At 47.3% G+C, this 16,839-nt stretch overlaps 1 protein-coding gene across 1 annotated transcript in view; it reads left to right on the top strand.

Moving 5' to 3' along the window:
• Nucleotides 1–4,332: 4,332 nt before the first annotated feature.
• LOC115553533 (transcriptional activator MN1-like) overlaps nucleotides 4,333–16,839 on the top strand; it is an 18,988-nt gene continuing 6,481 nt past the window's right edge. Inside the window, 3 exon segments of the mRNA XM_030369871.1 lie at nucleotides 4,333–5,199; nucleotides 5,314–6,674; nucleotides 6,676–8,950. Of these exon segments, the coding sequence (XP_030225731.1) occupies nucleotides 5,382–6,674; nucleotides 6,676–8,950 (3,568 nt within the window). The 5' untranslated portion in view covers nucleotides 4,333–5,199; nucleotides 5,314–5,381.

The following is a 16,839-nucleotide window of genomic DNA, read 5'->3' as shown; positions in this document are numbered from 1 at the left end:
TCACAATTTTGAAATAGTTGTCTTCTATATAAAGTCGATACGAGAAAGAAAAGACTGCCCACGGAAATACTATTAATGTTTTATGGAACGTTTGGGGGGAAAGATGGTCTGAGACAAAGAGTAAAAGGGGAGGTTTGTGTGTGTGTGTGTGTGTGTGTGTGTGTGTGGTGGGGGGGCGGCGGCTATACAATATACATTAGATAACATTATCTCCCCTTTTTTAAAAGCGAGTCGCGGGCCAAGTCTGTGTGTCTGCTGGCAGGGGTCAGCTGTGTTGCACAACAACACAACGGCCGCGAAAGAGCAGGAAGAGCAGCCAGCTGCCCGCTGAGATATCCGCTGGCTTTTATTGTTTGTGGGGAAATTGTCACATGTGCCCGTGACAAGGAAACAAGTCATATCTGCCCCAGAACAGGCAAATAACCCTGTTTCTAAATGGGGAGATGGGCATTCCGCCCACACACCTCCTGTTTGGAGCCGGCTCCGGGAGCATTGTACAGCCGGCATGCGTCCGTCCTATGCAGACGACAGAGCGACGTGTCACGGCTGCAGCGTTAAAATAAACCAGGGAACAGACGAATACAAGCAATGAATCTCCGAGAAGAAGGGGAGCTCAAGACAAAAAGGGCTTTTTTTTTTTACCACAGAATCTCCCCCAGCTGTCAAGCTTAGACTACTGGGAACTCGCTTGACACCGAAACCAGTATCGAGAGCACAGTCACTTGTACGACATAAAAAAGGACATTATTATGCACATAAAGTGGATGAACAAATATTTGTTATTCATATTGGAGGGGCTGACTGTGTCAAAGCCCTCATTATGTGACCTCTCGTTCCCTGTGGGCACCAGGTTAAACCAAGTGGGCGGGGGGGATAGGGGGGGGGGGGGATTTTTCTTCTATGCCAGTTATTTCGGGTGTGCTCTGGACCGGCAGTGATGTCAGACCGGCTTCCTCGTCTTCCGAGGTTGGGCCAAGCCTGGGCCCTAGAGATTCTCCGTAGAGTCTTTCCTGTTGTTCTGGGAGAGAGGAGGGATCAGCCTGGAGTCCATGCGACCACAGGGACTGGGGATAGGTTGGGTGGTGGTGGAGGGGGGGGGGGGGGTCTCTAGCATTGCCCTCCCCCTTGGTACAATGGCGTTCCCCTGGATGACAGATGCTGCTTAACCCCGCTGACCCAGAGCGCTGCGGTGTCTCAGATGAGTGACAGGCCTGTGGCAAGCGTGCACCAAGCAAACCCGCTGATGGGACGCAATCCCCTAGCCCAGGGAGGGCACTGGCTCTTCGGGCCTACCTCCACCACCACTCACACCACCCCCTCGACACCCAGTCACCCATGGATATATATGTCTATCTGCACGGAAAAGCTCTGTTAACTGTGGGAATTAAGCGCAGAGGGGGGGACACTCACTCCTGTTATCTTGTCCTATTGAGGCCAACATTGAGACAGATTGACTACTAAATCACAATAGAAAGGAGCCGTATTGTGACAGTGCTGAGAAGCTTCTAGACTGTCCATTGAAGCACCAGTGCTGGGACTCTGCTGTTATCACAGGGGATATCTAGCTTTGGGGAATGCCGTTTGGGTTTTGACCTCGTATCGTACGCCTCTTTTTCAAGAGACTGCCGACGGCTATGCAATACAATCTATTAGTAGGCCTACAGTTGTTGTTTTTTTATCTTCTGATAAATAATAGGATTCGACTTTCAATTGGGTTTGGTAAAGGTTGATCACAATCCATGCAGGAAATACGCACCTTTGTAATTTATGCTGTAAATACATTAGATGTATGCAATATATTTTATTAGGTACATATACAATTATTCTTAATGTGTTTCTGCTCTAACTTGGCGAAAGAACATCTAGTAAACCGACAGCTAAGGAGCTTGCTTTGTAAGGTGATGGAAATAACTCACATTTGGTACTCATTTAATTATTAACACACAATGCCTCATACCCTTTCAACTGCACCCCTTTCAGCTCACCACGCTTCCCAGTGTAAAAGCTCTAATTATTTTTCCCTGCAAACGTCCATTTTTTTCCAGCTTGTATCTGTGTGCCTTATGTTGAGAAAACGCAACTAAGAAATTAACAATCGACTCATAATGTAAACTATAATACATGTATTTTGTAAAAAAAAAAGAAATATTGCCTTGCTTTTTGTTTTATTGTCTTTAAACGTCTAGTTGAATTATAATAAAGGGAACTTAATTCATGGGTAGGTAGAGCCTCATATATCGAAGAATTGCCTCTAATAAATAGTTAGTCTGCTTGTATTGACTATCTGGCGATTCTTTGACAAATAAATATTGGAAAGATGAATATTAACCTAGCACATAATTATTTGCATAGATAATAAGGCCTAGCTGCTGTTTACACTTAACTTTTGATTTAGTTTTAAATTGAATCAATTAATTAACTTTTTATCAGTCGAAGGCTTATTATTAATCCTACTGCCTTTTCTCGGTCTGGTTGACTTCCGGTATCCTCGTCTGTCTTTCTTTATTTTATTGTATTTCTTACAACGCAATAGCGGTTGGCGCTGGGTGGATTAAAGCATTGATTTTTATCACAAAATTCAAACCAAGTTTTAAAGGTTTAAAGAACACTTCATACAGCCCGTACATAATGCATACACATTCGTATCTGTCTTTATGTTTCCAAATTAATTGGAGATCAATGTAAGTGGACGGTGGCGTTCCGCCTTGATCCGCTAGGTGGCACTGTGCCTTCTCCACAGAAGTCCTCTTTACGCTGCTCTTGTGCGGTTCAGACTGCAGTAAAGAGACACCGAGCACACCTAAAACATAATAGGCCAGTATTTGGGGATAAATAAAGGTAGCGTACATTTTATAGGCCTACAAAGTTTTTTTTCCCGGGGAAAGTGTGAATGCCCGTATACAGCAAATACGCTTGTATATTTCACTATAATATAAAGGCCTATGTGAGGACCCCTGTTCGCCTATTTAAGCTTCAGTTCACGTTTTCTGTGCGAATATTAAATCACTCAATATTATTAAATATACCTACTTATCAAAAAAGCCAAAGCCTTTCCATCATTAAGGCGTAGGCCTACATAACAACGATATAACTAATTTAATAATTAGCCTTTTTGTCTTTTTTTTTGCCTATTTATTTAACAATAGGCCTACCCCACATCACATTTATTTTCAATATTTCCATACGTGAATGTTTCTTATTGCATGAACATTGGTACTAGACTATAATGAAAGGTTGGGCGTATTAAACTGTTATTAATGATCTGTTAGTTTCACATGGCCATTGCTCATGGTTAATAGAAACAGGAAATAGGCCATGATTGTCCATACTGGAATATTTGGAGCCATAATATTCCCTCTCTGATGTGATAATACTTAGAGAATTCATTGATTTTATTGATCGATTGATTATCGGCACTGTGGCCCAATACGATCCACATAAATCAGTCAGTTCAGATAGTCTTTTAAGGAGGACTTTCTCCTGAGGGACGCATTGGCCTAATCTACGGAAATGCTCTTATTGCAGACCCACACGCCTGCACGCCTCCGTGTCCATGAGCACTCGAACAACACAAAGATCACCATGAGTAGTACGCACATGCACAATTAATACTGTTGTGCAATGTTTGCTGCACAATAAGATGCACATAACATCGGTACGATGCAATTAGGATGTTTATTTAAGTCTCATGCGTTCATAGTGTGAGTGCGACCGCTTTTCATCACCACACAGCGTTGTGTTTTACATTTACATGATTGATTGGATACAAAAGGGGCCTATTAAAAAAAATGCTGCCTTGATTCCCCCTAAAAAATAACAACGCCTTGTGTAACAATAATTTATATTTGTCACACGAAAACATCGCCTACCAACGTGCTCCCTCTCAGCTAAACGGCAACTTATAATTTAATGGTCGTACAATTAATCAGCAGTGATGATTAATTGGTCTAATAAATGGCAACATAATTATTTATACAATTCAGCCTACTTACCCGTCTCGTAGGCCAGGCCTATTTGATTAACACTCAGAATAGTTATTGTTGGGTCATTAGGGAAAAAACTATTATGAGGCTGTAGTAAGCCAACCGGTTCTAAGTGGTAATGTGTTGGCCTATTTACTGTATGAATTGTTGGCATTTGTAAAATCGCCCCAAATTAATAGCTTTCATGAATATGTCAATACTCGAGATTGACATTTGGAAACGCCGTTTTGCACAGCTCCTGAAGTCAACTCCGCGGACCACCTTAACAAATCCTCCCGCCCCTAAAGCTTTTCTCTTGCGTTGTGATTGGAGGATATCCCATGGATGGAAGTGGTTGCAGAAATGCAAAACTTGTTGCTGGCTCCCTGGACGCGTTGATCTCACACAGCGCAAAGCGCCAGGCCAGAGTGTGTTCTGTCTGTGAATCGTTCCCAGCTGGATTAGACCACACCAGACCTGGGAGTTGGGGGACGCACGCAACAAAACACAGAGACACTGTAAAGGAGAGTCTGCATGGTAGTGGGAGCGCTTATTGCGCTGACGCGAAGGGCCAGGAGCCGGTGAAGGATGCTGTTCTGGAGCCGCTCTGGGGTGGCAGAGCGCGGGTAGTTATATGCCCATTGCTCGGGACTGAGTGCGCATAAGAGCCGACCCCTCCGGTTCCTCCGGTGCTTTTGGATTGCCGTTGTTTGGACATTCTATCGCATTGGACTTTGCGTAAATTACTGCTTAATCGTGGTTGGGAGTTTAATGACCACTTATAGGCATTTATAGCACAATTCCACCGCCGTTTAAAGCGATTTTTGTTGCAAAGCTCCAAGTGGACTTTTCCGTCTCCAACATGGAACTCTCTGAAAACTGGACATATTGGAACGTTTGAGATCGAAAAGCAGTCGTAAAGAGACAAATAAAATTGTTTCTTTTTCTAAATTTCGTCTTTTTCTTAACCCTCCGTTTGGCAAGTTGAAAAGAGATTTGTGTCGTTTTTGTCATGAAGAATTGCGCACAGATAACTCTGGAATACGACAAGTCTCGAGATTGATAAAGAAGATTGTGCTCGTTTTCCTAATATACTGACATAATAAAAAACAAAAGGGGACAGATACGCACAAGAAAACTGACATTTTACGCGCGCCCTTGGACACAGAATTTTTCTTCGGAGTGGCGTCGGAGAAGTTGGAAAAACAATTTAATAAGAACAATGAGAATTGATTTGGTGAGTCCATAGATTTAAAATAATAATAATTTGTTTTGCATCTGCTGGTACAATTCTTTTTCATATTTGTATAAATAATATAGTTGTCCCTCCTATTTTTGTTTTTGGACACAGACGGATAAACAGACCGTGTGCCTATGCCTTGCGAGGTAGCTGTCATGTTGGATTGATAATAGGGGAGTATGTTTGGGCTGGAACAGTTCGGATCCAAGATTAATAGCAGAAACCCTGGCCTGTCAGAGAGAAACATAAACCAACCAAGACTGAACATGGGTTCACATTATAAAAGCCCCAGTTTTCACACTGGTGGCCCTCCCGGATCGGTGGAAGCTGGCATGGGCCCTTTAAATGAGCCGCCGATGCTCGGGCTCAACATGAACATGAACGGAGAGCAGTACGGAGGCTTTCACTCACGGGGACACGCTGACATGCATGCGGGCAGTGGACTTCAGCAGCAGCAAGGACCCATGCATGGATTTTTTAACAACCAACCTCATCAAGGACATCCACACGGCCACCAACCGCACCCCCACCAACACCACCCTCATTTTAGTGGGAATTTCGGGGGCCCAGAGTCAGGGTCATCCTGTCTGCATGGTGGCAGGCTAATGGGCTACAACAACAATGGCATGGGACCACAGCAGGGCTTTGGAGAGGGGTTTGATCCCCTCGCCGAGGGCCAGGCCGGCGACGGCTTCCCGCCGCAGCAGCAGAGGTCCAACAACATGCCTGACTTCCAACACCACGGCCCTCCAAGTGGGAACCACGCCGTACCGGCCCCCTGTTTACCCCTGGACCAGTCCCCCAACAGGGCCGCCTCCTTCCACGGCCTCCCCTCCTCCTCCTCCTCCTCCTCCGAGTCCCACAGCCTGGAGCCGCGACGAATGCCCAACCAGAGCACCGTGGAGGGTCTCGAGTACAACTTCCCCAACGAGCCGCCGTCCGGGCATTTCGACGTCCCCGTCTTCTCCCCGTCCGATTCCGAGTCCCACTTTGGGCCCGGGCGGCCGGTGGTGGGCGGAAACTTCCCCGGGAACCCTGGAATGCCCCGGACCCCGGGTATGCAGGGGGCCATCTCCAAGGGCCACCAGCCCCCTCCTCTGTCCCAGCAGCCTCAGCCGCCGCCGCAGCACGGAGTGTTCTTCGAGCGCTTCGGAAACGGCCGGAAGGTTCCGGTGGGAATGGAGCCTGGCGTTAATGCCAGACATCCCCTACTGCAGCAGCAGCAGCAGCAGCAGCAGCAACAACAACAACAGGCGGGCTTGATTGCCAGACAGAACTCATGCCCTCCTGGACTCCCCCGGGCCCCCCACCCCCACCCGGAGCCCGGCTCCTCAAACCCCAACATTCTGGACGGCGGGGTCATGATGCCCGGCCAACACAACCAGTTTGAATATCCGATTCACAGACTGGAAAATAGGGGCCTGCATCCCTACGGGGACCCCATGTTTAATATGCAACAGCCGGCCCCCCCCGCCTCCCTCCCAGCAGCCCCCCAATCAGAGGCTGCAACACTTTGACTCTCCTTATATAAACATGGCCAAGAGGCCCAGGTTTGAGTTCCCCAACGCGCACGGCGGCGGTGAAGGGTGGGGCGGCGGTATAGAGAACCACCTCTCCCCCTCGGCCTACCCGGGTCTACCCGGGGAGTTCACCCCCCCTGTGAGCGAAGGCTTCCCCCCGGGGCCGCTGCAGCACGCGGGCCCCGACCAGCAGTCCCTGCAGCAGCGGCAGAACGCGGCCATGATGATCAAGCAGATGGCCTCTCGGAACCAGCAGCAGAGGATGAGGCAGCCCAGCCTGCAGCAGCTGGGCCACCACGGCGAGGTGCCCCCGGGCCCCATGGTCCACGGCGGCGGCCCCCCCGTGGGCAGCATGCCCCAGCCCGGCTTCGACCGGGAGAACGGCGGCCGGATGCCCAACTTCGACGGGCAGAACCCTCACGTCTCCCAGGAGAACGCCTGGTTCTCGGGGCCCCACCAGCCGGGGGAGATGATGTCCCGGCGCATGGGCGGAGCCAGCAACGAGGCCGGAGGCCACGACATCGGGCTGCAGCAGAACGGGGCGGGGATGATGTTCCGGCCGGGGATGGGCATGCAGGAGCCCATGAGGCTACCCGGGGACGGCCACGCGCCGCCCCTCCACTCCCCGGGCATGCACCCCCAGTTCGGCGGCAACATGGGCAACCTCTCGCAGATGCAGTCTCCGGGCGTGGGACACCCCAACGCACCCGAGAGGAGGCCGGGAGCCGACTTCCCGGCGCCTCCTATGGGAGCACAACCGACGTTCCCCTATGGCGGGGGCAACCGTCAGGGGGCGGCTCACAGCAATCCCCAGGGGGTGAACACCTCTCCGGGGAGCTACCCTCCCCAATCCGAGTTCCCCCCAGGCCAGCGGTCGTCAGTTAGTAAGCTGGGAGCTCTTTCCTTGGGGAATTTCAGCAAAACCAGCACTAAAGACAATGTTTTCGGCCAGAGCTGCCTGGCGGCCTTATCCACGGCCTGCCAGAACATGATCGCTAGCCTAGGGGCCCCCAACCTCAACGTAACGTTCAACAAGAAGAACCAAAACGAGGGCAAGCGAAAACTGAGTCAGACGGAGCAGGACATTAATAGCAGCACGGCTAATGGGACTGGCAGTGCTGCTCCTGAATATTTTCAGAGCGGCACTTCCCAGAACAGCCAGATGCCTGGCACTGGGAATAGCAACACTAAGCCTGCAAGTCAAAGCCAGACGGTGCAGGGGGAAGCCAGTGCCCTCTCCCCAAATTACAACATGGACGCTACCCCTTGCATTGAGGGGAAAGCAGCAACAGGGAGTGGGAGAGGGAGAGGGAGGAGAAAAAGAGACAGCGGACACGTGAGCCCTGGGATTTTTTTTTCCTCTGACAATGGAAACCCTGTTGTAAGTCCAGGCCAGCAGACCCCTTCAGCTGGCGTTGGGGAGAGGGGTGGGGGCACGCCCCACGAGAAACCCCTCCAGTCCCCCTCCTGGGGCAAAGGAGGAGACCTAATGCTGGGGGACCAGGCGGACCTGATGTCCTCGCTGGACAGCGGCATACAAAGTGTCACTAAGTCCGACGGCAGCTCTCCGCGTGTGGATTTTCCCGATGACGTCAGCACCCACTACGGCAACGAAGACGAGGTGTCCTCGAGCTCAGACCCGGGGGGCACCTCGGCCAACAAGCCCAGCCGCAGCCCCCTCATGGCCTGCTCCCCCAAGCTGCAGCAGCGAGCAGGGGAGCACGGGCTGATGAACGGACAGAAGCCCCTGGGAATGGGTATCAACAATCACACTACCTCGACACCTGACAGCTACGGCCTGAGTGGCGGCGGCGGCGGTGGGGGTGGAGGAGGGGGCAACGGGCTGAGCCACCCGGGCACACCTGGAATGGAGCAGGTACGCACCCCTTCCAGTACATCTGGTCAGGATGAGATTCATCCTCTGGAGATTCTGCAGGCCCAGATCCAACTCCAGCGCCAGCAGTTCAGTATCTCAGAGGATCAGCCTCTGGCTATGAAGAATAGTAAAAAAAATGGTGACTGTCCCTCGCAGAATGGAGACAGCGAGCTGGCGGGCTGCAGTCCGGATGCTGGGAAGAGCTCAATGGGCACTATTGACCTTGACACCCTCATGGCAGAACAGCACGCCACCTGGTACGTGCCCAGTGACAAGGCCATGATGGACGGACCAGAGGATGACAAGGCCATGGCACTCTGGGAAAAGAAGAGCCAGAACAACAGCAAAGAAGGTAAGCACAATGTTATTGTTTATTTGTTAACAACAATAGAAATATATTATTCCGCTTCTATATTTCCGCTCTTTATCTCTTCTTCTCACTCTTCCTATCTTTCTCCCTTTCTAACGTAAGATTATACAGGTGCAGGCATCAGCTGGGCAATGTTTTTTCATGATTTCTTAGAGTCTGTTCGCCGGCAAATGCTATTATAATGAGGGGAAGGGAAACTATGGCCATTGGCAATCGTTCTCACCTTTTGTCCGTGATGTGCATCCATCTGTTTGGTTTGTGAGACAGACACTCCATATTTAGATGAGTGTTTGGGTTTTAAAATTGCCAATAATAATCGCAGAATTATGTTGGTTTTATCCTATTTTAAAATAGGGCTGAATTCTATATTTTTTATTTGGGAAAAGGAGGTGTAGCAGTCTATAAACTCTAGGCCTGGGGCTATAGACTATGAGATGAGATGGATTGAAAAATATATATATACAATAATGCAGAGCCGAAATATTTTTTGACCTCACTTAAAAGTTAAATTGGGCTTTTTCTGTTTGTGTCGATTGAATTGACGTCACGGTCATTTTTCTGCAGAGGAACTTAAAAACAAGAATGAAAAGTAAACATTTCCTGTGGTTATTTATCTTGGTTTTCACGGTGAACGGCTACATGGAGAAGATTAATAGTTTTGTAAGGATGTGCGTTTTGCTCAGCGGGACTTCCCTCGCCTTGTACGTGTTTGTTTTTGTGCTACAATAGGATAATACAGGAGTGGTGAAAGTGGATTGGGTTCAGATTGACAGGACAGGATTCTCCAGATAAGCGCTAAAAAAAACCTTTCCCATTCCAGTGGCCTGTTGCTTTGGCTTAGAGTACAATAACCTATTATCTCACGAGTAATAGATGATGATGATATTATAATATTAGGCATACTCATTTAATGCTTATAATAATAATGCTAATAATCGTAAAATAACAATTATAACAACTGTCGTAATTATTTAGTGACCAACATTTGTAAATAAGTCACTGAGGTCGAGGATGCGTTTGGGAGAATAAACGGTAAAAAGGGTTTTTCAAATTGAATTATAAATTCAGGATTAGTGTAATAATTTACAATGCACGTACTGCTATTTTTTTATTTACACGGTGGTCAATCAATACGTTATAAAAATATTTTTCATTTGTGTTTTATTTTAATTATAACAATAATCAGAGGCCCTAAAAGGTATAATAAATACTTATAAAATAAATAATAATTATAAAATACTAATATATATATAAAACATTAATAGGAATTAATAACGATTCATGTTATCATTATTATTAAGCTTGTTCTTATTATGCATGTTATTAGTTGAAAACGCATTTAACAGCCATCACATTGGGAACTAAACAGTCTAACGCTCTGTATTTATTTTTTGCTTGACACTGGTTGCCCTTTGTTTTTAACGACAAGTGGAAGCATTGATCGCGACGGTCGACTGCCACCAAAAGAGGCGATCATTTAATCGCCTCGACCAGCGACGCTCGGTAGAAGCGCTCTTCCTCACGTGAATAGGTAGCCCCCAGCGCGTGCTCAGCGGCGTCTCTTTGTTCTGGCGGTGGGAGCGGGAGAGGGGAGGGGGGCGCGGGGAGTCTGGAGTCAACACACATTGTTTGAGGAGACCGAGCAGTCAGCCCCTTACGTAGACCCCGGCTCTGTCGCTCCCTGCGACTCATTTCATAGCGGCTCGGTCGGCTTAGCTCAGGAGGTAGAGTTGTAACCGGGAGGTTGCTAGTTCGATCCCGGCTCCTCCTACAGCTGAGTGTCGAGGTATCCCTGAGCAAGGCACCTCCCCCTGACTGCTCCCGACGTACCCGGACATCGCGTGTGTGGACGGTTGTGATTCACTTATGATAAAGCGTATGCACCGGGGTTAACAAAAGCCTCTCCTATTTTACAATAAAAAACAACTAGGAATTTGCTCGTTGCTCTCGACTCCAGGTATCCCTTTTTTTGTCTTCTACAATCGGTGCATGCGCACTGTCGTATATTTTTTCGCGGGCTCCCATCTCTTCTTATAGCCTCCCCCCCCCCCCCCCCCCACCACTGCTCGAGCACAACGCACGCGGGGCGATCGATAGCTAGTTAGCACAAATCAGGAGGCTTGACAGCTTCTCATTTGAGTGCTTCAGACAGCGAAGATGAAAAAGGGCGGAGGTGTGGGGCTCGGGGATGGGGTGGGGGGGGGCTCTGAGATGAATTCTTGCTACGAGGGATGGTGCAAAATAACATGATCATTTAGCATAAGTCCAAGTCTTTTGATAGGATGAATTAATATAAACCCGATGGTTAAGGTGTTATTTTTTGTCATATAGGAGCAGGCTCAAATTCCTCAGCAGTGGAATGGGTTTATGTTTTCCAATTTGGCTTATCCCTCGGATCACTATTAATCACTGGAGAATTGTGCCAAATTAAATAGTTTAACTTAACGGTGAAAATAAAGTAATTCCTTCTTTAAGGTGGTCTTAATTAGAATACCTCATCAATACGTCTTTACAATGTGTGCCATTTCTTCTCGGTTTAGAGAGAAGAGATAAGCAAATCAAAGGGTTATTTTATTGTAGGCCTATATGTTTAAAAGACCAATGCCATGTTAACCTACTGGTGCAGTTTTCAGTCGAGTAGATATGTTGAGTACACATCTATAAGTGTGTTTTTCCGCAGTCAATCCATTTGACTGCTGAGAGTGACAGACTGACCTGTGATCTTAGTGGAGAGGCCGAATAGATTGCTCAATAATTGTTGTTTTTTATTTTTTTACTTTATAGATTTAAACGATATGTTTATATTGACTTGAACTGTTTTTACTTTAGCATCTGGATTACGGCTTTTGGTTTTGGGTATAATTACGCATATTTGGACAAAAAAATAGAAAAAAGATTTGGCAGTCGTAGATTGGCATTCAGAAGAGTTTTCATCATTTCTGCGTCTTTGCGGCTGAGCTCTGACTCATCCTCCAGTCTTTGTGCTCAGACAAACTTCCACGGAATATTCCGGCTTTCGGGTGGAATTTGTTTTGCAGGTGTGTGTGTAGCCAAGTGTCTCTCCGCCACGGCCAGCATCTAACAGCCAGCCAAGGTCTCAGAGATGACACTTTTAATAAATTCAGTATTATCCTGCTGTTGACCACCAAATAAAAAGACACACACACACACACACACACACACACACACACACACACACACACACACACACACACACACACACACACACACACACACACACACACACACACACACAGAGCAGGACCATATACACCACTGGCCTGCTCAACTGGGCTGACTGGACCTTAGATGACACACAAGGAAGAACTCTATGGGAACTCTTTTGCTCTGTTGCTGGTCCCAGTTCACCCTCACCCAGGTCCCAGTGTGACTACTTAGGAGCGATGTGTTTGCTGTAGTAATCGCCCCCTTCAGAGCTACGCACTCGGCTTCCTCTGTCATTGATGGCGTGCGTGCGTGCGTGCGTGCGTGCGTGCGTGCGTGCGTGCGTGCGTGCGTGCGTGCGTGTGTGTGTGTGTGTGTGTGCGTGAGTGTGAGTGTGTGTGTGTGTGTGTGGTTTAGCCGCTAAGACACTGTAATACATGCTCCTCTAAGCCCTAGGGCCTGGGGGCTTAGAGCCAGTTTAACCATGAAAAAGGTTGTAACCCCACAGAGGTTACAAGGGGAATGGAAGTTGAAGAGGGGGCGGCCCACGTCGTTATTCAACCGGACACATTCCCCTCAACCGTATCAGCTCGTAATATTTCCCTTTTCTTATTTATTGGCTGCTCTGGCTTTTTTTTTTTTCCTTGAATTAACAAAAAAAAAGTAACGTTTGAATTTGGAAGTGTGTGCTCTATAGATAAGGGGTAGGGAGAAGGCGTAGGAAGTTAGGGTAATTTCAACTTTTCTTTGTATGCCCAAGGCTATTTATAATTTTTTTTGGGGGTTATCAAACCATTCTTCAGAGTTAACTCAGTATTTTCACTTTTCATTTGAGTCATCATCACTCGGATTAAATACTTCTATTGTATGAAGTCGATGGTCTAATATCATATTGCAGATTTGCCAAAAGGGAACCAAGTATTTATTTGACCTCAAACCAATTTAAAAGTTAAAACAAATGTATTGTTACACTTTGCTCCTTTTTCTTATATGATAATCATATATGTTTTTCATCGGATGGGTCGAATCAAATGCATATAATTACGTACCATATAGAACAGTATGACACTCATATTCAAAAATCCTTTTTGTCTCTTACCAACATACTTGACTTTATAGGAAGAGAAAGATAATCCTTATCATAGCAATTAGCCATTGTATAATTACAAATACGTACAGATTCATGGTGGCTTGATTATATAATTACTTGCATACTCATGCATGCATGCCAGATAATCCGCAAGATAGTTGATGAATTAGAATTATTAGTCTAAAGAATTCAATTGAACAGAAAAGGCTTCCATAAATAGCACTTCAATCAATTTGCAAATCCATTTGCTAATTTCATAATTAGAAATCCACAATCAGAACTGAGTCTATGAGTGCAACCAGAATGATGCTAGATCGTTCCTCAAATGCAAACATCTTGAATATATCTAGAATATGTTCACTTGTTCCTCAGTGAATTCTTCCAACGTGAAGAAAAAGTGAATTGATCAAGGTTGTCATAAAAAAAAAAGGAAACAAATATCAAAGCGCTTTAAAAATGTTGTCACATGCACACCATGCGAAGTGGAGGTTTGGAATGCTGGATGTTTGTTTGTTTGTTTTGCGGCGTTCGCTGTAGACATAGTATTCATGCCTTTCGACACTTTGTCAGAATTCATGTCCCAGACCTAATCTCAGCCACACACTCCATTAATTGTAACGCGGTGACAATATCTCTAAGTATATTCACTTAGGTTTGAAATAGTGCAGGGCAGGGAAAAAACACAACACTACTTGTTTATGTGTGTGTTTGTGTGTGTGTGCTCCTGTGTGCACGCATGAGTGTGTGTATATGTACGTGTGTGTGTGTGTGCGTGTGCGTGTGTGCGTGCGTGTGTTTGTGCGTGTGTGTGTGTGTGTGCGTGTGCGTGTGCGTGTTGTAAACACTGCAGCAGTGCGTCAGTGACAGTCAAAGGGAGCCTATTAACAGAGCGTGTGTGTGAGTGATGTGGGGTAAGAACGATGCTCTGAGGTGTCAGGCCTGATGCGGCTCCACAGAGCAGCAGCTCCTCTGGTGTTTCACTCTCTCCTGGAGGAGGAGAGCAATGGAGAGAATTAGAACGTGTCTCAGCATGAGGTAAATATTCTTCTCCAATGGATCGAGTGATGATGGGGGGGGGGGGGTGGGGGGGGGGTGGGGGGGGGGGGGGGGTGGGGCGGACTTAACTCGGAGATGAGGAGGAGATCAGTGCTACATTGTTTCCAGACGTCAGCATCAAAATCAGCCAAAGTGTCAAACTTCATCGTTACGCTCGTGTTGAATGAGAATTCCCACCCACCAAAAGAAATACTAAAAAAAGTACGAAAAGCAGGAAAGTGTTATAGCGAAAAGGATTGTTATAAGTGTACCTAAGTTGTGTGCGTGTGGCATGTGCACTACTTGCAAGTGTGTCCTCTAGATGTGTTGATGTTGTCGAGCTGCCAACGGCAATTATGTTATGGTTGGGAAAATTCTTTCGCCATACTGGGTAGTCTGTCGTCAGGCAGTTTTTAATTTGTAATGACGAATTGACAAGTGAGTTTATGACATCGGATCTGTCTCTCGTGGGAGAGAGAGGTGTAGAGGCTGATACAGAGGGGAGTCAGAGAGATTGAATTCTTTAGTTTTTTCTTTCTTCGGAAGACATGTTTTGCTCTTGAGGTTGGAGGGTCGATGATGGCGTCATTGTAAGAAAGAATACAAATTTTATTCGTGCATCTATTCTCGGGAACGCTGTAGTCTAATTTTTTTAGGGTGTTGATTTCCTTCTCCCATCGAAACAGAAGTATTAATCACACTTGTGGATCTAAAATAGTTTTAATCAATTTATTTCCTTTTTAAAAAGTTAAATGTGTAAATGTGGTACTATTCACGGCCAAGGGAAAAGTGGTTTGGTGTGTTACAGTGTTACAATAAAATACAAAAAACATACTTTAGGGCGTTTAAATTAGATACTAGGACACAGTTTCATCCCATGTGTATTCCGACAACACATTTCCACCACATGTAAACAGTGTCTATATCGGGCCCTCAAAGCCTCCGGACTCCTTCCTCGACAGATGCCCCTAATCCCCGACAATCCCACCGTTCTCCCTGGTGCCTGAGGTTTTCCAGGCGGGAAGTGTGCGCGCTAAAACAGCGAGGGTAATGCTAAAAATAAACCAAAACAAGAGGCTGGGAAGTAGATCAATGTGTCACCTACTTGGATGACATGGTGGATAGGTCCTGGACGCGGTCGGGATTTATGAGGGTAGCCCCTAAATCACTGCCTGTCTTCCCATTTGTGTCGAGTTTCTTAAGTGTGTCTTGCAGCCTGGGGAAAGGGGGTTAAGTTGTTAGCGTGTGTGTGTGTGGTGTGTGTGTGTGTGTGTGTGTGTGTGTGTGCGTGTGCGTGTGAGGGATAGTCTTGGACAGATTCAACTGTCAGGGAGAAGGGGACGTAAAACAGGGTTCGGTCTGGGCAAGTTGTTTTCCTTATTTATTTTTTTTGCAGGCCAGAGGAAAAGAAAGGAAATTCGAACCAAAATAACCCCTGTGCCCTTGCATGAGAACAGCCCCCGCCCCCTCCCCATCCTCCTCCACCCCCCCTCCTCCACCAGCACCATCACCGTATCCTCCCTGCTCTACAGGGAAAGGTCACACCTAGTCACCGGGGCGGACGGGGTGGGGCAGACAGCGTCCGGCGTCCCGGCTCCTAAACACACACCATCGCCTTAGGCTTCCTCTGGACGCTCAACACCTGGGGAGAGGCTCGTCCTTAGGAGCCACGCGGTTCACAACACCGACCTCCTAGGGAGACTCGGAATCACTGCTGATATCACGCCACGTCTTTCACCCCACAGTTTTACATTCCGACGTTTATATTAGAAGGGAAACTTCTATCCTAATTCTGTCAATCTTTTGGACAGTGATAAAAAAAAAAGAAACGGTCTCATCCGGCAGCATGCTTTGGATTTATAGAAGGATGATGATGTCTAGATTGTGAGTTTTTTCTATTTTTCTAAGCTTTTCTATGTTTAGACTTATCTCGCGGGTGTGAGTGTGCGTGTGTGTGTGTTTCGTTGTGTTCCAGCACACGTCTGTGTGTGTGCGTCAAGCGAGTGTGTGTGTGTGTTTGTGTGTGTGTGTGTGTGTGTTTCGTTGTGTTCGAGTGCGTGTGTGTGTGTGTCAGTGTGTGTGTGTCTATGTGTTCCAGCATGTGCACGCGCGTGTGTGCGTGTGTGTGTGTGTGTGTGTGTGTGACGGGTATGCGTGTTGCTGACAAAGGCGGGCCTCCACACAGGGCCCTGGTGGTGGTAGTTGTTATGCTAAAGGAATCTGACCTGGAGCCACACACTGTCATCGGAGCCCAGGGCCTTTGGGGCTCTTTGTGTCAGGGACCGACGCATTCCGGTCGGGCCAGCCTGTGTTCGCCGGGAACGGGGTCGAGCCCCGGGGAGCGCCGGGGGTCAAAGGTGAAGAGTTGTCATGGAAGTCGAGCCGCGGATAGAAAGAGAAGGGGGCCTTCCGTGCGGGATTGTGGGTCCTGGGAAATCAATGTGACGGCTCTGTGCTGCTCCCCGCCACCCCCCTCCCCCCAAAAGAAGAGGAGAAGCCTTGTAGACGCCATCGCTTCCGCGCCTCTGTCCATTTTGTGTTTGCATCATCAACCTCTACATTTATTTTACTGTTTTTGTAA

This window comes from Gadus morhua, chromosome 11 (assembly GCF_902167405.1).
Source record: "Gadus morhua chromosome 11, gadMor3.0, whole genome shotgun sequence".
NCBI classification, from domain to species: domain Eukaryota; kingdom Metazoa; phylum Chordata; class Actinopteri; order Gadiformes; family Gadidae; genus Gadus; species Gadus morhua.
Note: the sequence above shows the minus strand (reverse complement) of the source record. Positions and strands in the feature narration are given on the sequence as shown.